Genomic DNA, 27,402 nt, shown 5'->3' on the forward strand with positions numbered 1-27,402 from the left:
AGCAATTTCCTTTTCTGTGCTTCTATTATACTTTATACATCATTTAAATGATTGTACTTACTGCTTTGTACTGAAATGATCTACCAACTCCTTAAAGGCAGGGATTCTATATGCATGATTTCTGTAAATGTAGTGCCTGGGCTGGGTACCTGGTAAAGGCCTGTTGGATGTTTGGCCCAATGAGTAAGTGAGTGGAAGAAAGAGGACTCTTGCAAGAAAGGAGATAGATTTTAATTTAATTAAGTTTGAGACATCAAAAGACCAATTATCCCTATCTTGCTCTTATTTACAAGGAAGAAAAGAAGTGAAATGGATTGGGGTAGGTTTAGCGTTTTGGCTGTGCAAACAGAATGTTTGATTTCAGTACCCAACGTGGTAATATAGGTAGCTGTTGGAACACCAGCCATCTCTGAGCTAAACAGATCTAACCTCTCACTGTTTATCTACCAAACCCCTAATCACTCTTCAACACATTTGTGAAGCCTACTATGACCTTGCCCACCAGGCCCAGTGGCTTGGGGCACTTTGTTACCCCTCATCCATGATCCTTCTTCTATTACTGGATGTATATTGTATTTGGCCACCTTAGAATCCATGCTCCTTAAACATGGATACATTTTTCTGTAGGGGATATATAGCACTGTATGAATATTATAACAATTTAATCCTAAGTGATGAAAATATTTTTATGTTAAAACATACAGCTTTATTATGGAATAGGATCTAAAATAATATAATAATTTTCAGAATGAAGTAGGACATATGGAAATGATAGGTAGCCTTTATTGAACATTATATCCAAGGCACTGTGCTAAACACTTTATACGCATTACTTTGAATATTTTGCCAACACCTGGCTATTTCAGTTTGCTGCCATGTCTCTAGCGGCGAGAGTTCCAGCTCTCCTAGTGTTTGTGGCACGTGAGTGGAAAAGTTTGAAAAGGGTTGTTTATGTGAGGCCCGTATTTCCAGGGCCCAATAATCAATCTGCCGCAGAGTTGCACCTCAGTAAAGTCCTGTGGAAAAATGGGTTCTGTTCCCTCTGCTGGAATATCCCTTTCTACCTCCCTGCCTGCTGAATTCTCATTGGTCCTTCAATACCCAGTTTAAATGTCCCCTCTGCTGTGAAATCTGTCTTCTCTGGCTCCCACAGCCCCTGGACTTTCCTTAGACACAGCACTCAGCAACTGAATTATCACTCTTTGTGTACTATTGGGCTTCCGTGGAAGAAGGGCAGCTGCTCTGGGGAGGAGTCCAAGTCTTATTTCCCAGCACCTAGCAAAGGGCTCCACACAGGGAAGCCCTCAATGAACATTTGTTGAATGAATGAAATAATAAAGTTAACTAATATTCAGAGCTGACTCCCAAAAGAAGTGATTCTGGGTCCTGTCTCTACAGACCCACTTTATAAACTTGTGCAGTGGGCTAAATGACGCCCCCCTCCCACTCTGCCCAAATGAGTCCACACTCACAATGCAGGAGTGGGTGGGAGCGGAGGGGGAAAGGCGGATCAATATCCTGTAGAATGACTCAATGTTGTTTATTATGGACACAATTGCTATAGACGCTATCATTGTGATCAAAGAAGTCTTCATGGAAGAGGTGGCATTATTTGAGGGGGCCTTCACTTAAAAAAACACCCATCTAGATTATCTATCAGACCCTGGGAATCTAGAGATGAACGACAAGGTCCTTTTTCTTGAGGAATTCAGTATATAGGTGTGTGTGTGTCTACATGTGTGTATTGCACACGTTAAGAGACAATGCAATAGAATAATGAGGAATATGCTAGAGGCAAGATTCCTAATCAGGATGCCAGAATGAATCAGAGGAGCCTTTTGGAAGAAGGGATCCCAGCTCCAGACGAGATTTGATGGGTAAGCATTAGGAGAAAAGTCGCAAAGGCTTTCTAGGGACAGCATAAGCACCCCCCTCGTAGAGATGAAACAGAGCCTTGGGTGCGTGGCACACCTGGTAGGTCAGCAAGTAGTTAGTAGAGTGCGAGGAGGGGATGGACCTGTGGCTGAGACTGGTCACGGAAGAGCTGGTGGGATTGCCTGACAGGTTTTGAGTCTTACTGCATCCTGCGTAGTGCCTTTCTGCCAAACCATGAAGTATTTTCTTTCTATCCCCGCACGTTGACGACAGCATTTCAGGAAAAGAGTGTTTAGGGAGTCTGCGACTAACTGCAGGCTAGTCAACACGATCCAGCTGGCACCCACCGTCCCAGATCTTTCGGCGGGTTACTATGGGAACTAGGTTAGGGCGGAAGTGGCTGGGAGGACTGTCTCTCACTAATCAGGTGACTCGCTTGCCTCCTGCACGTGACACCGGAGCCCGGGGGCGCACACAACACCTAATCAGACCCCGCCCTTGTTTTCCTTTACTGACAACTGACAGCGACCTAGAGCAATGGGCTTTGCAGCTCCCCAGGAGACCCCGCCCTATGGCAGTGAAAAAACCAATTAGACTTGGAGAAAGAAAGCGACGCCCAGGTTTTACCCCGGTTTGACAGACGCAATTTAGGCCATCCTCGGGTCCCTCCGCCCCCATTCCATTCGTCCAGAGACGGACAGACTTTCTACCGAATAGCGCATCTCCTCTCTGTGTCTGGGTCCCGCCCCTCTGGGAGCTGAACCAATGAGCAAGCCAGGTCTCGGCGAGTGGCGGGGCGGGGGGTTGCACTGCGGTAACATGGCTCTTCCTTAGCCCCCGGCGGCGGCGGCGGCGTCGCTCGGAGGTGGTGTAGAGCAGTCCTGCCCCTCGGGTGGCGGGTGTCTGGGCTGCAGGGGCTCTGCGGGTCGTGGCTGAGCAGTAGTTGCGGATGCCGGAGGAGCGCTGGCCCTGCCGCTTGGCGGCCCGTGGGTCGAGATGAGCGCCTTGGTGTCGATCGGGGGCCCGGTTCCCCCGCCGCCCCCAGGCCCGGCCGCCGCGCTGCCTCCAGGTTCTGCAGCGCGGGCCCTGCATGTGGAGCTGCCGTCTCAGCAGGTAACCCCACGGGCTCGCGGCGCTCGGGAGGGGCGGGGAGGAAGCCCGTGAGGGGATCCCGTGGGCAGCGGGCTGTCCCCTTGCCAGCGGGAGACCCCGAGAAGTGGCCGGGAGAACTCGGAGGACTGACGAGGGCGGTCCGCAGTTCTTGGAAGGGATCCAGTGATGGCCGAACCTCTGGGAGATCCCAGAGTCCTAGGTGAAATCCCATTTCTGGAGTTGGGCTGTGAAGAGACCCAGTGAAACTCCCTGGGGACCTGGCCTGATGCTGCCTCTCCCCAGCGTTAGGCAGCTGGGGATTCCCTTGCGGAGACCCTCCCCCTTTATCCCTCTTCCGAAGGGACCGGGGGAAGCCCTGACGGGAGACGGGGACTGTGCTTTTTCTTTCTCAGCTCACTTGCTGAGAATCCATTTGCTACTTCTCCTGCTGGAGAAGCGAGGAGTCTTTAAGGTTTCTAGCTTTTACTTTTGATCTCTCCTAATTATGAACTGCGTCTTTCAGCTTCTCAAGAGAAATTCACTGGGACTTTGGGTTTTCCTTCCTATTCTCTGACCCTCAAGGAACGCATTTTGGCAATTTAAGGGGCTCTTTCCTACCTCATTTCTTCAAGTGAGTATATGCGGAAGGAGTATTTGATGTATATGTATATCCATGCCCCCATCTTTTTGCAAGAGCCTCATGGCTTCTTGGACCCACGTTGTAGGGCCATAATAAAGAGCACTGAGTTTGGGGATGTGACAAACTCCTCTGTGGCACACACGTATCTGTAGACTTCTTCCCTTCTTCTGTCCCTTGCCCTACTTCTATCCCCCAAGAGGAGACCTTGCAGGAACATTAGCAGTAAAGAGACTTAAAGAAAGAACCTTTCATCCTCTCCATTCCTCACAACTCTTATGAGATAGCTATTTTTATTAATCCCATTTTGTCCTCGGGAAACTGAGGCTTAAAGATGCAAAATAACTAATTCAAAGCCTTGCAGTTATTAAGTGATGGGGCTGGGTTTCAGAATCCAGCGTCAGACTCTGTAGCCCATGCACCTGGCTGTATGCTTGAGACTTGAGATTTGAGCAACTACCTTCACATAGGACGGAACATGTTCCTTCATACCCTTTCTCCAGCTTTCGATTTGTCAGAGTACCGGGGAGAAGGGAAAGTTTCATAAAGAGGAAAACAGACGTCCGGGCAGAGGGTAGATGGGAAATGGGGTGGATTTGAATGCGGGAAAGTGTGTGTGGGGTGTTGCTAGGGAAGAGGGGAGTGGAGGTAATAGTTATAGTGGTGGCCAATGAGCTCAGTTGTTTGCAGAAGCAAGGTGTGTGTGTGTGTGTGTGTGTGTGTAGAAGGATTTAAAAGACTGGGATAGTGTGTGCCCTGGTTTTGTGGTGTTGTGGGAAGTGAATTTGTGGAGAATATTAGGAGCTTGTGGGGAGTGAGGTTTGGCTTGTATTTACGAGGTGCTGGGAAAGAGTAAAAGTCTGGGGGAGAGGGGAGCCTAATCTCTGGAATGAGCATTAATGTGAATTATTTTCGTGTGTGTGTGGGGGAGTGGATTGGGAGAGTGGACACTGGGAGAGGCAATGGTGGGTACTCTTATGAGCAGCCTGGAGAAATCCTTAGGAGTTGAGGGCCTAGAGGGGTTTAGTTTGGGTGAGCTTTGGGGAATGTGGGACGGGGAAAGAAAGCATCATTTGTTTCGTAGAGCCTGCTCTCTGATGACAGTTCACAGCTGAACGTTGGAGGAAATAATCCAGCATACCGTCCGCGGAACAAATTCAACTGCATTTCGAAGTGTTTGCCGAATGTTGGGATTTGGGACCAGGAGCGTATAGTGAGTTAAGTGCGCAGTGAATGCTGCCGGAGTGCTGAGTTTGGTATTTACAGCTTCCTGGGGGTGTCATCCTTGAATTCTTGGAAGGCAGCCTGTAATGTAACAAAACACTTTCACTTGCAGTTGATACTAATTTAGCTTTCTGCTCTAAATGCTCAACTTTTTAGGATATATATATATATATATAACATTAAAAAATAAACATTTTTGTTAAAGTGCTATCTGTATACAGTAAACTGCACTGATTATTAGTACACGGCCTGATGAATTGTCACAAAGTGAACACAGTTCTGTAATTACTACCTAGATTAAGAAATACATCCCAGAAGTCCCCCTATGTTGTCTCCCATCCCTCCCCCTCCTTTTTCTCTGAAGAAATCACTGTTCTGGTTTCAAACACAAGAGACCAGTTTTTACCTGCTCTTGAACTGTGTACACACGGAATCATGCAAAGCGTATGACTGTGACTGGCTTCTTTTGCTCAGTATTGTTTGTGAGAGTCAAAGAGTGTGTGTGTATATGAAACTTTGTTAGCATTAATTTATTATCTTTTTTTTTTTGCCTATGGCTTTTGCAAAATTTCATAGGTTTAGATAAATTGGAAATCCAATTCATTTTCTTTCAAATAGCACTTTTTAAAAATCATGTCACTTTAATAAGTGCTATTTAATGAGGTGTCGATATTTCTAAACAAATAAGCAAACCCTATTGATTTAGGATTTCTGCTGAAGTCGATTATCTCACGGCATAGATTCAGTGGTTTCCTAGCCTACCGCTAAGGGAGGGTTTTTCCACTGTGGCACTGTTGGCATTTTGGTGGGTAGTAAAAATCTTACAGCTCCATCCATGGCCTCTACCCACAATATACCAGTAGCACCTGCCCAGTCCTAGCAATCAAAAATGTATTCAGAGGTTGCCAGATGTTCCTTAAGGGGCAAAATTACTTTCTTCTTAAGATAGAGAGTGTCCCTGCTATTACTACTCATTTGTTCCAGTCTTCATTAAATCCCATCGATTCTAATGGCTGTAATGTTTAAAATAGTAATTTATAACAGATTAGTTCCAGAAGTATTGGACCACCCCCATTTGCCTCCAGAAAAAGATTTATTTTGTTTTTGCTTATAGAAAGTTCACAAAACTATGTATAAGACCTAACATTTCTAATTTTAATCTACTTGTTTTAAAGAAAAATTTAAAAAAATCAGTTAAGACTGCATACCTCCCGCACTTTTACATGTATGGGTACTAACTACAGTCCGTAATAGCTATTTGACTGTGTCAAATGGAACTACTACTTAGTCTCTGCCTCCTTTTGCTTCTGTATGGTCTTTAACTGTAATTTCCATGTGAACTAGTTGCACGTTTTGAAGTCTGTTTTTACTCTGTAATTTTTGGTTGAGGTTTGTAATTACATAGTAACTATGAGTTCATCTAAAGAATAACTTCCTTCACACTCTTATATGTAAGAGTCTTGAAATAAACAGTGTGCGTTGTGATAGTGACATTGAGTTTTCCTTCAAAGTTTAGTTGAGAGCATTTCCTCCCCACAGACTTCCTCACTTGAGTATAACCTGACTATGTTTCTCAGATACTCAGAGCGGGTGTGGTGGGGGCCTTTTAGTGGTTGTTTAGTCACCCTTTTTGGAGGGCATCACATACTATTTAAGATTTGGTAAAAGCTGTAGACTCTACACTTACATACATAAGCACAGTTTTGCATGCAGTTTTGGTATCCTTGAAGTATAAATAGAAGAGCTCAGATTAAATCCTTTTTTTTTTCAAATTTAAAAAATTTTGCAACTTAATATTATTATTCTTAGTTGTCCATGTCAGCATACATTCACTCACCCCATTTTGCATAATTATGTTTGCTTATGTCTAACTAACCTCCCATTGGTAGACATTTAAGACTCTTTGCAGTTTTTCTGTATTACATTGTTGCAATGAGGATTCGTATATAATTTCTGCAGGATAAATTTTGAGCAGTGAAATAATGCAGTTAAAGGAGGTGTACATATTATTACTATTTTATTATTATATAATTACTTTAGCTTTAGAAAATGTTAGCAAAGTGTTTACCAAAAAGGACTTGCCTATTACATTGCTACCAAATTGTGACAGGACCTGTATCTCTCCACTTTTTGTCAAATTTGGGGATCATATGTTTTCTCAGTGTTCTCCAATCTGATTTTATGTGTACAAGTTTTATATGTATATTTGACCTACATATTTGTATACATACACATACAGGGGAGGGCAGATGTAGGTTTACAGTTGTATAGAAAATAATACAGTAATTAGCCCTGGCTGGTGTGGCTCAGTGGACTGAGTGCTGGCCTGTGAACCAAAGGGTCGCTGGTTCGATGCTCAGTCTAGGGCACATGCCTGGGTTGTGGGCCAGGCCCCCAGTAGGGGGTGCACATGAGGCAACCACACATGGATGTTTCTCACCCTCTCTTTCTCCCTCCCTTCCCCTCTCTAAAAATAAATAAATAAAATCTTAAAAAAAATTAACAAAAGAAAATAATATAGTAATAAGTAATAATATAAAAATAAACTTTTGAGTACTCACAACTGTAAAATACTTTTGCCCACCCTTTTATTATTTAAATGAGCATTTCTTTAATTACTAGTTAAATTTTAATAGTTTTATTTTTGTATACCAAATACTGTGTTAATTACATGATCTAATCCTTACAGAACCCTGCGAGTTTTAGTATCTTTACACAGATTTGTGTAGTATTCCTTTTGTGAATTGCTTGTTCATATCTTTGGCATTGATTTTTCTGTTTGCTTATTTATGTTTTTCATTGATTGAAGAGCATGTCTTGTCCTTTTTTTGGAAGGGGATGGGGTATATTAGTGCTATGAGCCTTTATCTTCCTTGAATTTTTTTGGAAGTAACTTTATTGTTGTTATTATTTTCTTTGTCCGTCATCTCTCCTGCACTTACTTTGATAACTTTAACTTACTACCACACCCATTCTTTGGGAAATTGCTTTCCCTTCTCCATGTGGGTTTTTTTTTTTAATTGAGATATAATTGACATTAATTTCAGGTATACAATGTAGTGATTTGATGTTTTATATGTGGAAGTTTTAAATACTTTATTTTTTAGAACAGTTTTAGGTTTATAGAAAAATTGTGCAGAAAGATCCCATATTTTCGACACCCAATTTCCTTGATTTTTAATATCTTTCATTGGTATGGTACATTTTTTACAACTAATGAATTAATATTGATATATTATTATTATTCAGATATCCTTAAATAATTGTGATAAAATGTACATAACATAAACTTTGCTATTTTAATTATTTTAAGGGTACAAGTCAGTGACATTAAGTACATTCTCCATGTTGTGCAGCCATCACCACGGTCCACTTTCAGAATTTTTCATCATTCCCAACAGAAACTGTACCTGTTAAATAACTCCCCATTCTCTTCTCCCTTCAGTCCCTGGTAAATTCTGTTTTCGGTCTCTGTGAGTTTACCTGTTCGTGATACTTCGCATAAGCAGAATCCTACAACATTTGTCCTTTTGTGTCAGACTTATTTTATTCAGTGTAATGTTTTCCATGTTCATTCATGTTATAGCGTGTATCAGAATTTCATTTCTTTTATAGTAATAGTTTGTTATGTGCATATGCTATATTTTGTTTAAACATGTGTCTGTTCATGGATCTTTAGTGTTTACCTAATGAACTTGTTCTGTGCCCGGATTTCATCCTGAACACCACACTATACGTATTTTTTATCTCCTTAGCCCCCTCTCGTTTGTGACAGTTCCTCAGACTTTCTTTGTTTTTCGTGTCTTCGCCAGTTTTGAGCACTAGTCAAGTATTTTGTAGAATACCCTGTATTGGAATTAGTCTTGTTTTCTCTCCATAATCGGACTTGGGTTATGGGTTTTTGGGAGGAAGGCCAGAGAGGTGAAGTGCTGTTTTCATCATATCCTTCATATCAAATGTACATACTATTAACGTGACTTATCACTGGTCATATTAATCATCTTCATCCCTGGCTGACGTAGTGTTTGTAAGGGTTCTCTGTTTTAAGGCTACTCTCTCCTGACCACCTGTCCACACTGTCCTCTTTGGAAGTGTCAATCGAAGGTTGTAGGTGCCAGTTCAATGCCAACAGGAATCCCCAGTTTGGGGTGCGGTGAAGAAGGAATGTTGATTCAATGCAAAACAGTTCAATCATGATACAGCACAGCTATGAGGCAGCCCTAGGGTGAAGTGGCCTTGGGGCCAGGCGGACCTGGGTCCAGGCTCCTCTCAGGCTAGACAGCTATGTTCTTTGCTGGTCTGTTCTGCCCTCGCCTTTCTGCTGTCCTCTGGTATGGTATGGTCTCGTCTGCTCCAGTGAAAGACGTCTGAGGTGTTTCAGCCCTCACCCAGCCTGGGAAATGGCAATCTTCGGTGAAAAGGCAGAGTGTGCTCCTAAGTGCCACTGGGCAACTGGCTTATATAGACAGAAATCCCTACCCCTGGTCGCTTATTGGTCTGCCCTCATGCAGATGAGGACTGAAAATCCTTACAATATCATCGGTCCAAAAGGCACTGTCCTGATTGGTTGGTGAAGCAGCTGATGGGAAAAACGTAGCTGTGTAGCTCTGATTGGTTGGAGAAAGCCTCCGTCCTACTGGTTGATATAGGGTTCCAGAAACTCCTTTATAAGGGCAGGCTCAGATGGTGGAAGCATAAGAAACACAGTGCAGGCAGGCAGTTCAGTGCAGAGGCAGGTAGGTGGTTCATGAAGGCTTCTCCTTGAAGTGCAGTTTGCTTGAGACGCCCCTATGTAGAAATAGCTGGGTTCTCTTTTTGTGTATTTATATTTCAGCCCAGTTAGCCATCTGGAGCCCTTCTTAGTAGGTATCTTTTTTTTTCAGGGTCACAGAAGGAAGTCACTATGTGCAGTGGGAAGTTATGCCTCCCTCCTGGAGGGCAGAGTATATACATAAATTACTTGGCATTCTTCTGCATGGGAAATTTGTATCAGTAGCCACTTCTTTTACAGATGAGAGATCTAAGGTCTAGGTACTTTCTTAGAGTTACACGGTGTGAACACTGGGATGCACTCCGGGCCTTTGATAACCAGTTGCCACAGGCACCCACTCTCTGCAGGGTGTAGTGAGCAGCAAGGTTTGGGACCATCATGCTCTATATTTTACTTCGTACAGCACTGTGCTGAGTATGTAATAGCAATTCGGTATATCTTTATTATTTTATTTTATTTATATGTGGACCATTCCTTTGAAGAACTTGACAGCCTAAAGAGAGGAAGGAAATGGAATTGAAACATACAAGAAAAAAGATAGAAGCACAAAAATGTTATAAAGCTTAATTTAGTTGTACGTGATATATATTTTCAGCTTACATGTTTGTTTATCAGATATCTTACTTTTGTTCATCTAATGTAATCATCTTTTTTTGTTTTGCTTTGTTTTTAAAAGACCTGTTTTGTTGCTAAGGCCACTGAAGGTGGAGGGGAAACCATCTTATCGGGAACATACATCCCCTGCAGCTCAGTGGCATGCTGTGCGTGTTTACTCCTTCACACACTTATTGAGCCCCTTCCTTGTGACTGAAAGAAAAAAATAATTTGTAGATCTATAAAATAAAACGATGGCAATATTTGAACTGCTTTGAATCTTGTAAACAAAATTATATGAGGAAGCTTCAGAAATGCAAAGAAAACATCAGCATCCTAAAATCATTATTGTTATGTGACAGTATCAGGAAGTTAAGATATTTTTTTTTTTGTGGTTTTTCCTGTGAAAAAGTTTATTTTCCTCTGAAAGGAAAAGCTATGTTCTTATTTAGTATATACTTCTCCACAGGGTTACAGTTCTTAACTTTGTGGCAGAAAATTCAGAAGTGAAACTGACTGGAAATAGAGCAGGAGCAGAATTGAAAGTGTGTAGTAAAATGGAGAATTGGGTCTTTATAGTTTCCAAATGTGTACTTTGATAATATGCGTATTTTTACTTGTCAGACATATAACTGCTGAGAGGAGGGGAGGTGGCAGAAAGAAATATTTGTCATTTTTAATGTACTCATATGTGCAGCTACTAACTAGGGGGTGCTTTAGGAAAATTAAAGGCATTATGTTAAGAGGGGACATTTTAGCTTTTATACTTTACTTTTGGTTTAATGACATCAGTCATGTTGTGAGCAGAGTTAAATCTTTTTAGTGCCTTGTGTTTTAGCAGTTGCACCCTTAGATTATCAGGTAGAGGAACACATGGAGATTGGAGAACTTGACTTTGGAATTTTTAAAAAACATAATGTATAGTATAGCTTCTTGGTTCAGTATTATATAACCTTGTTTTCCATCTTTAGGATGGAAACATGAATTTTGAACTGTTGAATTTTATAGGTGCAGACTCCGAAGCCCTCAGGTGAAACTCCTTCCCTGGCCATAGCCTTGGTCCACCTGTTTATTCCGGCCCTCAAGGAGTTAATGAAGAGTATTCCTTTAACACATCTGATCTGGGTGTCCCTGTTGCTCCTGTGAGCGGCAGAGACCTGACCAGACCCCGGGTATTTTGAGAACTTGTTTCTTAAACTTACCTCTCTGCTTTGACACATATGCCCACAGCTTCGGGGATTTTAAGCTAGAAGTAAATTGGGAGGAAGGCTGCATTTCAAACTTCTCTTTACAGGCAGAACACTCAGATTCCCCCGCCCGCCCCCCCCCCCCCCCCCCCCCCCCGCCCCCATCACTCTCTTATGGTGTAAATTAGAGTGGAACTTTGGAATGTCCCTCTGTAGTTTAAGTGATCAGTCTTCCTATTTTGTCCCAGGGTACTTACCATGTCTGTCCATTTTTGAATATTCCATTTAAGAAGTCCCGTTTCTTCAACTCTTTACATTTGTGAAACAGAAATTTAAATCACCATCTGGTGATTGTCGGTTTTTTGATGTCAGGAATTTTATTCTGTGTAATATTTGATGCTGATTGCCATTGACCTCATTTACTGTAATGTTGTGAGGCACTGAAAACCCCAGGTGAGTGTGTGTATTGGTTAAGAGGCTGAGACGGGTAGTGTTAAAGCTAAGCACTGGTACCCAGCACTTCCGAGTCTTGGTCTGTTTCTTCGTCCATTGCACTACCTGGCACTTTTCCCACCATGGTTTGTAGAATGTCGTTAAAGATGAAGTCAGACTTTTTTTGAAAATAATAAGGAAAACCAGAAGGTTGAAACTGGCAGCTACCTTTCGCTTTTGTCAGTGGAGTCCCGAGTAAGAAAAAAGAGAAGATACAAAGAAGTAAAAATGGAAATCAGACCTTTGCAATCCATTATTTCCAGGAAGGATTTGGTGTTCTTTAATGTGACTTTCCTTTTTTTGACCTATAATTCATATGTCCTTGTTAACTTAAAACAGATTTTGAGTCCAGAAGTAGAAGAAACTGATGGAGACAACATTTACTCAACAGATGTTTACAAAGTACCTTCACCGAATTATGTCAGGCCCAGGATTGGAAACTACATCTTGTCTCCTCCAATCTCCTTACGTCTTTCAGAGGATATGAATTATTTCCCACCACAATTGTAGTCATTTTTTTGTGTAATGCAGGAAGACTGAACTTTTTAAAATCCAAAATGAAAATAACTGTAACATTAAGAAAAATTTTTATTAAACTTTGTCTACCTTAATGATAGAGTGTCAGTGAGAAAATTGGTACTGCCGTTAGAAGTCCAAAGTTCATGTGCCAATACTTTGAAAGGCTAAAACTCAAAACTTCAGAATTTGGAATGAGGAAAGGGTTATTAATGGAGAAGGCACCAACTGAAAAGATGGGAGACCTAATTCTCAAATTCATCTTTGGAAAGTACAGAGTTCAGGTTTCTTTTATGCCAAGGGAAGGGGAAATGGGAGGGGCAAGAGGTGATTGACCACTGCACACGTGGGGCGGGGCAGGGGGGAGTGGCGCCAGCAGGGGTCGAAGGAAGGTTATACTAGTTGCTGTGAGTCTAGCTATGAGATTCCTGCAAATCTTTGATAAGCAATACATAGTTTCCTTATCTTCTCAAGCCATAACTAGAATTTCTCTAATGATTAACATCTCTATATGCAAGACTGAGCAGAAGCTATTAGCCTGAAGGCCATGGGAACAAAGCAGGCTTGAACAAGATGGAGTCGGAGAGACTGAGCATTTTACTGTTCCTCTGCTTTCATCCACTAAAACGTTAATGTCTGGGTATATATGAGAAACAACAATATGAACAAGACTTTCTCCAAGTCTTCTCCTGAAAATAGATTGCAAAGCAAGGTAGACAGGTGGGGTGGGGTTCCCCTTATAAGTCTAGGGTATTTTATAGGACTATACTCATTACAGGGTAGTATTGGTCACATTATAGATTTGTATATATAGCCCTGGCTGATGTGGCTTAGTGGATTGAGAGCTGGCCTGTGAACCAAAGAGTTGCCAGTTCGATTCCCAGTCTAGGGCACATGCCTGGGTTGCAGGCCAGGTCCCCAGTAGGGGGCACACGAGAGGCAACCACACATTGATGTTTCTTTCCCTTTCTTTCTCTCTCCCTTCCCCTCTCTAAAAATAAAGTAAATAAAATTAAAAAAGAAAATTGTATATAATAGGTATTTCAGGTTCATTTTCATGAATTGACTTGATGGAATTTATTCTATGTAGAAGGTATGTAAGATACACATAAAAATATAGAACAGATGTCCAGGTGCTCCAGAGTGACTGTTTTACTTTGGATATTTATATATTTCTATCAAAAGCCAACAGGCTGATTATTAGATGGGATAATAAAATTGCAGTGAACTTCTTAATTGCATATCAGTTGCATTTTTGATATTAAACGAACTCCACTATCTGAAGATCATCTTGGTGTGGCATAGTAGATGGGGCAGGATGGTCAGGAATTTGTCCAAAATTGGAGATTATGAAGCTGAGTGACGAAGAAGGATTAGGTGTTTGCGTACCTCATTGTACACATTCGTTTTACTCCAACTTGGTGGTTACTATTTGCTGCCAGGTGTTCCTCCAGACAGAATTCATGGTTCGTTGTCACACACCATTACAGAAATATCCTTTAAAAATGATCCATGAACAAATTTCCACTTTTACCTTTTTCTCCTTTGCTAAAATACTTTTGCTTTATCTTTTATCTTTTGCCTTGTGTCTTTTTAAAATTATATTTTATTGTTTATGCTATTACAGTTGTCCCAATTTTCCCCCCTTTGTCCCTCTGCACCCAGCCTGCAACTCCCTCAGACAGTCCCCACACCGTTGTCCATGTCCATGGGTCCTGCCTATGCTCTTTGGCTACTCCATTCCCTGCACTGTACTCTACATCCCCATGACTATTCCAAACTACCAATGTGTACTTCTTAATCCCTTCACCTTTTTCACCCTTCTCTGACCCCCCTCCCATCTGGCAACTGTCAAAACGTTTTCTGTATCTGTGATTCTGTTTCTGCTTATTTGTTATTTTGTTTTTTAGATTCAACTGTTGTAGATAGGTATTTATTACCATTTTATTGTTCAGAGTTTTGATCTTAAAGAAGACCCTTTAACATTTCATATAATACTGGTTTGGTCGTGATGAGCTCCTTTAGCTTTTTCTTTATCTGCCCTTTGATTTTAAATGATAGCTTTGTTGGATAGAATAATCTTGGTTGTATAGGTCCTTGCTTTTCATCACTTTGAATATTTCTTGCTAGTGTCTTCCAGCCTGCAAATTCTCTGTTGAGAAATCAGCCCCCAGTCTTAGGAGAACTCCCTTGTAGGTAACTACCTGCTTTTCTCTTGCTGCTTTTAAGATTCTCTTTTTGTATTTAACCTTTGGCATTTTAATTGCGATGTGTGTTGGTATGGGTTTCTTTGGGTCCATCTTGTTTGGGACTCTCTGTGCTTCCTGGACTTGTATGTCTGTTTCCTTCACCAAGTTAGGGAAGTTTTCTTTCATTATTTATTCAAATAGGTTTGCAAATTCTTTCTGTCTCTTCTCTTTCAGGTACTCCTATGATATGAATGTTGGTATACTTAATGTTGTCCCAGAGGCTGCTTTCACTATCCTTATTCTTTTAGATTCTTTTTTCTTCCTTTTGTTATGATGGATTGTTTTTTTTGTTTTTTGCTTCCTTATGTTCCAAATGATTGATTCTCAGTTTCGTCCACTCTGCTGTTTCCCTGTAAGCTGTTCTTTATTTCCATTAGTGTATCCTTTGTTTCTGACAGGATCGTTTTGATGCTCTTGAGCTCCTCACTAAGTTCCTTGAGCATCCTTATAACCAGTGTTTTGAACTATGCATCTGATGGATTGCTTATCTCCATTTTGTTTAGTTCTTTTTTTGGAGTTTTGATCTGTTCTTTCATTTGGGCCATGTTTCTTTGTTTCCTCATTTTGGCAGCCTCCCTGTATTAATTTCTATGTACTAGGTAGAGCTACTAGGTCTCCCAGACTTGATAGAGTGTCTTAACCTAGTAGGTGTCCTGTAGGGTCCAGGGGCACAGCTGCCTGTATTACCCCAGCTGGGTACTCCAGATGTGCCCACTGTGTGGGGTGTGTACACTCTCCTCTTGTAGCTGAACCTTGATTGCTGTTGGCATGTCCAAGGTCATTCAGCGCCTGTGTCTGGGGAGGGTCACACTGCATTAGCTACAAAGTGATCTGCAGATGGTTGCTACTTGTGCTGGGCGTAGAGGTACCTAGGCAAGGCCAAGCTGTGAATTGAGGTCGGCTGCTGCCTGGGGGAACTTAGTGAGAGATATGAGGCTCACTGAACCAAATACTGCTTGTTTGAGAGAATTTAGGAAAATCTGAAGCGTGGGCTAAGACAAACCATTCATATTGAAAAGCAACTGGAAACAGCTTGGGTGGACCTGAAAGTTGGGTGTGGCAGGGCCTCAGGGGATCATGGGGCAAATAGTGTGAGCCAGGTTGATGGAGACTCAGATATGGCACTGCCTGCTGGCTCTTTTGAGGGTGGGCTCAGAAAAGGAACACTGGCCTCTGCCAGAACTTCTGTCTGGTAGAAAGCTGCTTTCTAGCTCTTGCCTGATGCTGGACAATTCATTTCCTCCCCGTATGTCTCTAATACCTTTCAATCTGTGGCTGTGGCGCTGGAGCTCAGAGTGAGTGAGTCCCAGTAAATCTGTGCATGGGCCTGTTAAGAGGAAGTGCTTGGGATTCCAACAATTTTTATCTTCCACAGCCTCAATCTCTTCTGGTTTTTACATCCAGAAGTTAGCAGGATTTATCTTCCTGGCATTGGAACCCTGGGCTGGGGGGCCTGGTGTGGGGCTGGAACTTCTTACTTCTGAGATATCCCGCCCAAATTTTTATCCACCACAGGTGGATGTGGGACCAGCCCATTCTGCATCTCCACCCCTCCTACTAGTCCTGATATGGTCCTTCTTTAATTCCAGTTATAGAACTTCCATTCAGCTCAATTTCTGATGGTTCTGAATGGTAAATGTTCTATAGGTTAGTTGTAATTTTGATGTGGTTGTGGGAAGAGGTGAGCTGTTTTAACTTTTGCCACCACCTCGACTGAAGTCCTGCCTTGTGTTTTAGTAGCTAATCTCTTTAAAACCATTCTCATAGTATTTTTAGCCACAGTGGTTAGCATCATCTCCCCCATGTAACCGCTGAGAAAATCAAGGCCGAGAAAGGAACATGGAGTTCATACCCAACTATTCTGGTCCTGAATTCAGAGCTTTTCCTACCATCTTACTCTGTTTGCTTGTTGGCTTTAAAATACAGTTTTCCAATTTCATCTTTGCCTCTAACCTCACAAACCTGTGTAGCTCGAGTTAGGTAGATAGATTTTAAAGCTATAAGTAAACTGACACAGAGACTGAGGAAACTTTAATGTGCTCGATAGTAACAGTACTGTTATTGAACTCTCACATGTGCCAGCGCTGTGTCTGAGCACTCTGCAGTTACTTCGTTCACTCCTCATCACCGCTCTCTGAGGCAGAAACTGCTAGTAGCTCCATTCTGCACATGAGGCACCTGCAACTTAGAGACGTTAACTACATTCCCAGTTGAAGTAGCAGAGCTAGAACTCGGTGTTCGGGTAACTGGAATAAATACCTGATTTTGAACTGAAGCACCCTTTGTTTTTCAGGTTGACTTCGTTGAATGCAGTTTGTACAAGGCAGTCTCTAGAACTGTTTACCCCTGTGCTGTAAGGGACAGACTGTGGCACAGGAGTTAGTGTTGGTGCAGCGGGTGGCTTATTCTGTCTGCTCATCTATCCCTCTTGTGCCTGAGCATCTATGAAAGTCTTCCCTTATTATTTGCTCTTAAAAATGTCAACGCTTCTTGGTTCAGAAGTGGAAATGGGGCAGGGGCCAGGACTTTTACTTTTATTTAATTTATGTGGAAAGATAGTCACAGGCATTTAGACTTCTGTTTTATTGCATAGTTCCTGGCACACCATGGGTACTAAAGAAATATTGAATTACCTTGGTTTGTTAGGGTGCAGTGTAGAGGAGAGAATTATGAAGCTGTGAGAATGTTTGTGAATGATGACAGCTTATTGGGGCAGATTAGGATAAAAGATCATACTGGAAAGTGTGGTTTAGGGCCTTTGGATTTATTTAGTAAAGTTTGGTTATAAAGGGAGGACCTTATTACATAAAGGCAACATGGCTTAGTTCTAAGGCAAAGCGAAGGAGATAATGGGAAAGAAATAATGAAAGTGAAGACATGAAGATTCTGGATTAGATTTCCAAGTTGTAGTTTGCTAATGTTGGTAGGTTTCAAACGTAGATTCTGCCTGAAATCAGTAGATTAACATTTAATGCCTTAAGCTGTTGTTTGCAGAAAAGGAAGTTGATACATCATAAGAGAAGGAAGCTGGTTTTTCATAGTACGAAGAGCAGTAGCTTTAGGGCGATGAATGAAGGATGCGGAAAAGAGGAAACCTGCCAGAGATATTGTGAAGAAAGAATTGGTGAGCTGGATGGCTGATTAGGAAAGGAGGTGGGGATATGGACACCTGGCAGGCAAAGATGTCTCAAAGGTTTTGAGACAAGGTAACTGGGAAGCAAAAACCTAGTGTGCATACACATCCCAGGAGATGAAGCCTGGGTCCAAGTCTTGATTTTATAAATATTAACAGGGTGAACATGGGGAAATCCCTTTATTTAGGGCCTCAAATTTAGTGTCTTAAAAATGAATAAAATGCCTTAGATTAGTGCTTATAAAACTTAAAATATACATGCAAATTACCCAGGGATATTATAAAAATATAGATTCTGATTCAGTAGGTCTGTGGTGGGACCTGAGATTAAAGTCTTTTACAATTTTTTAAAAAGATTTTATGTATTTATTTTTAGACAGAGGAGAAGGGTAGGAGAAAGAGAGGGAGAGAAACATGAGTGTGTGGTTGCCTCACATGTGCCCTGTATTGGGGACCCGGCCTGAAACCCAGGCATCTGCCCTAGACTAGGAATCGAACCAGTGACCCTTTGGTTCACAGGCTGGTGCTCAGTCCACTGAGCCACACCAGCTGGGGCTAAAGTCCTTTACAATTTTTCAGACAGCTTTTTAATAGTCATTTTATATTGTTATTCTATTATAGTTGTCCCAATTTTCCCCCCTTTGCCTTTTCCACCCACCCCACCCCCACTCCCACAGTTAATTCCCACACTGTTGTCCATGTCCATGGGTCATTCATACATGTTCTTTGTCTAGTCCCTTCTTCTTCTTTCCACTATTATTCCCCTTTCCTCTCCCCGCTGGTCACTGTCAGTCTGTTCCATGTTTCCATGCCCGTGGTTCTATTTTGTTGGTTATTTTGGTTATTATCTAGTTTATTTTGTTCATTAGATTCCTCTTATAGGTGGGATCATATGGTATTTGTCTTTCACCAATTGGCTTATTTCACTTAACATGATATTCTCCAGTTCCATCCATGCTGTCATGAACTGTAGGAGCTCCTTCTTTCTTTCTGCTGCACAGTATTCCTTCGTGTAAGTGTACCACAGTTTTTCAATCCATTCATTTACTGTTGGGCACTTAGGCTGTTTCCAGCACTTGGCTATTGTAAATAGTGCTGCTAGGAACATAGGCGTGCATAGGTTCTTTTGAACTGGTGATGCAGGATTCTTAGGGTATAACCTAAGTGGAATCGCTGGGTCAAAAGGCAGTTCCATTTTTATTTTGGGGGGGAAATTACATACTGTTTTCCACAGTGGCTGCACCAATCTGCATTCCCACCAACTGTGCTCTAGGGTTTCCTTTTCTCCGCTTCCTTGCCAGCACTTGTTGTTTGTTGATTTGTTTATGATGGCCATTCTAACAGGTGTGAGTTGATACCTCACTGTGGTTTTAATTTGCATCTCTATGAGTCTAGTGATGTGGAGTACCTTTTCACTTGTCTATGGGCCATCTGCACGTCCTCCTTGGAGAAGTGTCTGTTCAGGTCCTTTGCCCATTTTTTAATTGGATTGTTTGTGTTCCTGGTGTTGAGTTGTATGAGTTCTTTACATATTTTGGAGATTTACCCTTGTCTGAGGTATCATTGGCAAATATGTTCTATACGGTCGATTCCCTTTTCCTTTTGATGATGGTTTCATTAGCCATGTAGAAGCATTTTAATGTGATGTAGTCCCATTTTTTTCCTTTTATTTCCCTTGCCCTAGGAGTTATATTGGTAAAAATATTGCTACGTGGGATATCTGAAATTTTCCCGCCTATGTTTTTCAATAGAACTTTTATAGTGTCACGATTTATATTTAACTCTTTTATCCGTTTTGAGTTTATTTTGTTGTATGCTATAAGTTGGTGGTCTAGTTTCATGTTTTTGCATGTACCAGTGTAGTTCTCCCAACACCAGTTATTGAAGAGGCTAATTTTACTCCATTGTATACTCATGTCCCCTTTGTCAAATATTAATTAACTGTAGAGACTTGGGCTTATTTCTGGATTCTCTATTCTGTTCCAATGATCTATGTGTCTGTTCTTTTGCCAGTACCAGACTGTTTTGATTACAGTGGCCTTGTAGTATATAGTTTGATATTGGGTATTGTGATCCCTCCTACTTTATTCTTTTTCAAGATTGCTGAGGCTGTTTGGGGTCTTTTTTGGTTCTATATAAATTTTTGAAATATTTGTTATAGATGTGTGACATGTGCCATTGGTATTTTAATAGGAAATGCATTGAATCACTGAGTCAGTAGATTGCTTTGGGTAGTATGGACATTTTAATGATGTTAATTCTTCTAGTCCATGAACATGGTATGTGCTCCCATTTATTTGTATCTTCCTTAATTTCCCTCTTCAGTGTTCTGTAGTTTTCTGAGTATGGGTCTTTTACCTCCTTGGTTAAATTTATTCCTAGGCACTTTATTTTTCTTGTTGCTATAGTAAATAGAATTTTTTTCCTAGTTTCTCTTTCTGATATTTCATTGTTGGTGTACAAAAATGCCATTGATTTCTGAATACTGACTTTGTATCCCATTATTTTGCCAAATTCACTTATTAGGTTGAGTAGATTTTTGGAGACTATAGGGTCTTCTAGGCACATTATCATGCCATCTGCGAATAATGACAGTTTTACTTCCTCCTTTCCAATGTGGATGCCTTTTATTTCCTGTCTGATTGCTGTGGCTAGAACTTCCAGTACTATGTTGAATAAGAGTGGTGAAAGTGGACACATTTGTCTTGTTCCTGATCTTAAGAAGAAAGCTTTTAGTTTTTGCCCATTGAGTATAATGTTAGCTGTAGGTTTCTCGTGTATGGCTTTTATTATGTTGATGTATGGTTCCTCTAAGCTCACTTTACTGAGTACTTTTATCATAAATGGGTTCTGAATTTTATAAAATGCTTTTTCAGCATCTATTGATATAATCATATGATTTTTGTCCTTAATTTTGCATTGCGTTTATTGATTTGTGAATATTGTACCATCCTTGCATCCCTGGGATGAATCCCACTTGATCATGGTGTATGATCTTTGTGATGTATTGCTGGATGCATTTTGCCAATATTTTGTTGAGGATTTTAGCATCTATGTTCATCAGAGATACTGAACATGCATTTGAAAAGAATGTATATTTTGTTTCTTTGGGATATAAGGTTCATTATATATCAATTAAGTCCATTTGATCCAGAGTGCCGTTCAGTGCCACAATATCCTTGTTGATTCTTTGGTTGGAAAATCCATCCATTGTTCACAGTGGGTGTTAAAATCCTCTAGGATAACTGTGTTGTTGTCAATATGTTTCTTGAAGTACTCTAAGATTTTCTTTATATATTTAGGTGCTCCTGTGTCAGGTGCATATATGTTTACAAGGGTTATATCCTCCCTTAAGGACTACTCCCTTAAGTATTCTGTAGTGATTCTTTGTCCCTTTTTATGGCCTTTGTTTTGAAGTCTATTTTGTCTTATATAATTATTGATATCATGGTTTTCTTTTCATGTCTGTATGCTTGGAATATTTTTTTCCATCCCTTCACTTTCACCCTGTGTAGATCTTTTGTTCTGAGGTGGGTCTCTTGTAGACAGCATATATGCGGGTCGTGTTTTCTTATCCATTCAGCTACTCTGTTTTTTGATTGGAGCATTTCATCCATTTACGTTTAAGGTTATTATTGATAGATACTTATTCATTCCCATTTTTTCTGTACCCGTGTCTCTCCCGTATTTCTTCTCCTTTTTATAGCAGTCCCTTTAGCATCTCTTGCAGTGCTGGCATGGTGGAGATGTACTTTTTAAGCGTTCTTTTGTCTGGGAAGCTTTTTATTTTTGCCTTCCATTTTAAATGAGAGCCTTGCTGGATAGAGTGGTCTTGGTTGTAGGTCCTTGCTTTTCATTACTTGGAATATTTCATACCATTCACTTCTGGCTGTAGTGTTACTGTTGAGAAATCAGCTCATGGCCTTATCGGAGCTCTCTTATATGTTTTTCCCTTCCTGCCTTTAAGATTTGCTCTTTGTCTTTAAAATTTGCCATTTTAATTATGATGTGTCTTGGAGTAGGCCTCTTTGGGTTCATCTGATTGGGACCCTCTGTGTTTCCTGAACTTGTGGACTTTTTCTCTTGCCTACTTATGGAAGTTTTCTGTCATTATTTTTTCAAAGAGGTTTTCTATCCCTTTCTTCTTTTCTTTTCCTCCTGATATTCTTATGTTGTGAATGTTGTTATATTTCATATTGTCCTGAGCTCCCTTAAACTACTCCCCTTTTTTTTTGAGTCTTTTCTCGTTTTGTTGCTCTGACTGGGTATTTCTTTCTACCTTGTCTTCCAGCTCATTGATTCAGTCCTCTGTTTCATCTAGCCTGCTGTTAATTCCTTCTAGTAGTGTATTTTTCATTTCAGATATTGTATTCTTCATTTCTTCCTGGTTCCTATTCATAGTTTGTACTTCCTTTTTCATGCTGCTGTAGTTCCCACTACGTACCTCGTAGCTCCCATAAAGTTCCATGTAGTTCTCACTGAGTTCCTTGAGCATCCCTGTAACCACTATTTTGAATTCTGTGTCTGACAGATTGCTTACCTCAATTTTACTTAGCTCTTTTTCTGGGGATTCCTTCTTTCCTTTTGATTTGGGGGTATTTCTTTGTCTCCCCATTTTATGTGACTGTTTTTGTTTGTTTCTGCGTCTCAGGTTGCTCTGCTTTCCCTGCCTGTCTTTGTGGGCTGGACTTCTGTGGTAGGAGTTCTGTGGGACTCAGTGGTGCAGTCTCTTTGGTCTCCTGATCTGGATGCTCTAGGGTTGCCCTTTATTCAGTTTATGTGGGCTCTTTGGTTGTACTTAGGCTTTGATTATTGATGGCTAATTCATTGGTGGGTTCTCCCATCCATCTGGCTGACTAGGAGTCACAGCCCTCGCCACGTCTTGTACACGCCTGTTTTGAAGCGTCTTCTGTACTCCTTGGCTTCCAAACTCCATATCAGCTAAGATTACATTGAATATTCCGTTTATTTGTTGGAAGATCAGCCTAGTATCCGTATTGGGGGCAAGAGCAAGTGGACTCGGCTTTCACCTTTTTGGCTGCCATCTTCTCTCTCAGACAGCTTTTATATCCATTATTTCATTGATCCTTAAAATAACCCACAGAGGTAGCATGTAGGAAATATGCAGGAAACATCCCCATTTTATGGAAGGGGAAACAGGCTCAGAGAGACATACGTGATTTGCCCTCTGGTGATAGAACCACCTAGAGTTCAGGGTTGCTGGCACCAGGTTGAGGTCTTACCACGGTCACACTGCTGCTAGTGGCGGCCATCACAGGTGCCCGTGCTACGGTTGGTTGCTGTCTGCGTTTTAAAAATGTACATTTAGTTTTATTAAAATAAACAATACGTTAATGTGGGACATTTTCAATAGGTCTACAAAGGGATATGGTGAAGGGTTTCCATACACCACTCTATGTTCCAAATACCCATATTCCATTTCCTGGGGAAACCAGTGTTATTATATTTTATGCATCTCCAATAATTATATAATTATATTCTTTTTTTCCCTTATGAAACACAAATGATAACATGTTAAACATGCTTTTTCTGTCCTCCAATATATCCTCCAGGTTATCCTGTGTCTTTCTTCTTTGGCCTTATATTTCTAAAGTAACAGTGCTCTAATAATTGCTCATCAAAAGTATACTGCTGGATTTTTTTTAACCTCAAATTGGCCTTTTTGTGTGCACAAATTCCAGCACTTTCATAAGATTTTATATTCTGAGGTTAGGGAATGCCACGTTTGTATCCTCACCATTCCTACCATAGTCTGTGAAGGAAATACCAACAAGATAGAACAGACAAGAATAGGAAACGAGAGGAGGGCTGAGAGGCACGTGGGGGAAGGTATCGTATCGAGGAAACATTCACTCCAAAGATTGCAGGGAATAGGTGGAGACTGAAAAAAACCCAGAGCGAAAATGTGTAAGTAGAAAGTTAAGAGGTAAATTTTGGAAAAGCCTGTTTATAATTTAGAAGTGCTTAGTCAATGACAACTAAATTCTAAGACTGATTTGAACTTCGGTGAGAGCACAGTTAATGTCAAAATAGAGGCTTTAGTTCCAAATGACTTTTGTAATTTGTGTCAGAGAAAGTTCTCAATTTGGATAGGGGTTGTAAAATAGTTTATGATAGGTTAGAGTTGATGAGTTGTTTGTTTAAATTTGTAACATTGGCTGTTGACACAGTTTGCTTAGAGCCAGTAGCACCAAGCAAGAGGAGCAAAGCATTTCTGTGTTCTTTCAATACTTTTCCCAGTGAGCCTTTTAGGTGGTGTCAAGCGATAAAGAAAAAATAGGGGATTGATAGTGCTATAATATAAAGAGGCTTTTGTATTTTTTTTTAAAAGACTGACCTAATTTATCAGGTTTAAATTCTTTCTAAAAAATATTTTATTTATTTATTTTTAGAGAGAGAGGAAGGGAGAGAGAAAGACAGGGAGAGAAACATCGATGTGAGAAACATCTATTGGTTGCTTCTCATAAGCGCCCTGACTGGGGACTGAACTTACAACCCAGGCATGTGCCCTGACTGGGAATCAAACCCGTGAATTTTTGCTTTACGGGACAATGCCCAACCAACTGAGCCACACTGGTCAGGGCCAAGCTTAAATTCTTGATTCAGTAATTCAACATTTTCACCTCCTGTGAAAATGTGGAAAACTGATTTTCTCTCAGGTTTGCTTTTGTTGCTCTTCAAAAAAATATATCAAAGTAGCAGTAATCTTAGTTTACTGGAAACACCTTGGGCCTCAATTCTTCCGTGCCATTTAACTTCACCCCAGGCTGAGAATACGTAAGTGCCTGACCTGAAATGAGTTGAGAATAGGAAAGGGGGGAGGTGTCCAGAAGAAGTTCAGAATTTCCAAATCAAGTGCTACTTTAAAAAATTATCTCAGAAGTCTGTGATTATCTACATTAGGGGTCAGCAAACTGGCCAACAGTGGTTTTTGTAACAATTGATGAGCTAAGAAAGGTTTTTACATTGTTAAAGTATTGTAAACAAACACATAAAACAAACAAGTAAACAAAAACAAGCAAAGAGTGTGCAGACAGGACGTGCCCTGACAAGGCTGACGTATTTACTCTGACCCTCTGTGGACCGAGTTGGCTAACCCTTGTTCTAGGATCATCATTCAGGATACATAGTATTTTCCTTTCCAGGAACATTTAAAATTTCTTGCTCTTTTGTTCTGTATTGACACTTTTATTGGTACTTTGTTTTTTTAATGGTTATATAGTTGTCCCTTGTACGAGTGTACCACAATTTAAGAGTGGTAGTTTAGTTTTGCTTTTATTCCCAATATTGGAATAAGCATATTTGCACACATTGTTGTGACTCGGGGAATTGCTTGGTCAAATATTATATGCAATTTAAAGTTCGATAATTATCGTTGAATTTCCCTCCCTTTAAACTGAACCATTTTATGCTTCTCCCAGCATTGTTTTTCTTACTCTTGTCAACCCTGACAGAAATAAAAGTTTGACTCTTCAATCAAATAGGTCTCTTCATTTTCTGTTGCTGAGTAAGAAACAAAAAATTCAGTGGCTTAAAACAACATCATTATTTATTTTGCTCACAAATATTCAGTTTGTCTTGGGCCTGGTGGCAACAACTTTTCTGTGCTTTACTCGATGCCATTTCTGGTGTCTCAAAGGCAGGGGACTGGAATGGTCATCTGTCAGGCGTTAGCGGGGATCTCAGCTGGGGCTATGGGAGAACACCTACAAAAAAATCCTTTCCATCTGGCTGGTCGGCACCCTCACAGTAGGGCTAGGGTGACTGAATTCCAAGGAAGGAGCATCCTGTGAGAGAACTAGGTGATTCTATGATTTAGCCTCAGAAGCCACATAGCATTGTTTCTACCATAATCACAGGCCTGCCCAAATTTGAGGGGGAGGGAACATGGACCCCACTTTGTAACAGAGTGGCAGCATCACATCGTAAGAGAGCAAGTGGGGTGGGGAGTATTGGTGCATTCTTCGGAAACCGCAGTCTGCCCCAAGGTAGAGTGTTTGTTTGGGTGCGCGCGTCTGTAATTACCAGTGTAGTTACACAGTTGACCTTGGGACAGTATGGGTTTGAATTGTGCGGGTCCACTTATATGTGGATTTTCTCTTCAATAAACTACTGGAAACTTTTTTTGAGTTTTTTTATTGCTGTGAAACAATCATATTGATTATACTAGGCTGCTGTAATGCAACCATATTGCTGCCTCCTCATTACCAATGCATGAATCGATATACTTGTCAATGAATGTGAAATTCTTTTGCACATTACCTTTTCATTTTTGATGTTTAGTGTAATACGTTTAACACCTGCAGTGTTTTGTATCATATAAGACCATATTGATGTCGGTACTGATGATTTATCCAGTAAAAAGATGTCGTAAACGTACGATATTGATAAGTACAGTACAGTGTGTTTTCTCTTTGTGATTCCCTTAACATGTTTTCTCTAGCTTACTTTATGGTAAGAACATAGTGTCAAATACTTACTCAAAATATGTGTTCATCTACTGTTTATGTTATCAGTAAGGCTTTTGTCCAGTCAACAGTAGGCTATTAGTACATTACTAGTTGAGTTTTTTTGGAGTCAGAAGTTATTCACGGGCCCTGACCGGTGTGGCTCTGTTGGTTGGTGTCGTCCTGCGAAGTGAAGGGTCGCCCGTTCCATTCCTGGTCAGGGTTCATTCCCGGGTTGCAGGCTTGGTCCCTGGTCCGGGCGTGTTCAAGAGGCAACCGATTGTTGTTTCTCTCTCACATTAAAGTTTCTCTCCCTTTCCTTCTCCCTCCTTCCCCCTCTCTAAAAATAAATAAATAAAATTTTTTAAAAGGAAAGCAACCATCGATTTTCGGTTCTTTAGAGGCACTAGTTTACAATCGTACTAATGAGTAATTCACATTTTTTAGACCAAAGGAAGTGTTTCAGGTCTATAATGCATGCCACTTAAGTCTTGTCTGAGAAATTATTCTTGAAAGATCTGTTAAAAAGTTAAGGAATTTAGAGTCATAAAGTTTAGGACTTTAAAGTCATTTAGAGTCCTTTGCCCACTTCTAACATTTCAGGTAGCAGAGTTGTATTTTAATTATATCCTTCAATCCTCCAAACCAAAGGTGGATAGGAAGGGGTTTTTTTTTAATATAGGATATTTTTTTGGTATGATTTTATTTTTTAGAGAGAAGGGAAGGGAGGGAAAATGAGAGGGAGAGAAACATTGATTGGTGTCTCTCCTACGCGCCCTGACCAGGGATTGAACCCACAACCCAGGCATGTGCCCCCACCAGAATCGAGCCCACAACCTTCCCTTCACGGGATGATGCCCAGCCAAGTGAGCCACATTAACCAGTGCAGGAGGTTTTAATTTTATATGTTTGTGAATGTTTTTAACCTCTGTATAGAGTATTTTATAGGTAGTGTTTCAAAGACTTTAAAGTTAGGTTAATTCCAACTTAAAAATTAAAATCTATTGAGGTTTTAGATTTGGGGATGGGTGTGATTAGTGTACAACTTGGCTTCTTAAAACTACTGCTGTCGAATGAAGTGCCAAGATCATTTTATAACTGACAGCGTGGAGCGCTGGAGAAAGTTCAGAGATCGCTGGTAAAGAAAGCTTCATGGAATGTTGT

At 40.8% G+C, this 27,402-nt stretch overlaps 1 protein-coding gene across 5 annotated transcripts in view; it reads left to right on the top strand.

Moving 5' to 3' along the window:
- The first annotated feature begins 2,662 nt into the window (after nt 1–2,662).
- The window catches only part of UVRAG (UV radiation resistance associated), a 279,747-nt gene continuing 255,007 nt past the window's right edge, over nt 2,663–27,402 (top strand). For 3 of the 5 annotated variants that reach the window (XM_024572534.3, XM_045181852.3, XM_045181851.3), the window contains exon 1: nt 2,664–2,988. In XM_024572534.3, the coding sequence (XP_024428302.2) occupies nt 2,872–2,988 (117 nt within the window). In that variant the 5' untranslated portion in view covers nt 2,664–2,871. Of the gene's footprint in view, nt 2,989–27,402 lie in introns of all 5 variants that reach the window. The other 2 variants (XM_045181850.3, XM_053924302.2) reach the window with 1 other exon arrangement.

This window comes from Desmodus rotundus, chromosome 5, assembly GCF_022682495.2.
Source record: "Desmodus rotundus isolate HL8 chromosome 5, HLdesRot8A.1, whole genome shotgun sequence".
In the NCBI taxonomy this organism is placed as follows: domain Eukaryota; kingdom Metazoa; phylum Chordata; class Mammalia; order Chiroptera; family Phyllostomidae; genus Desmodus; species Desmodus rotundus.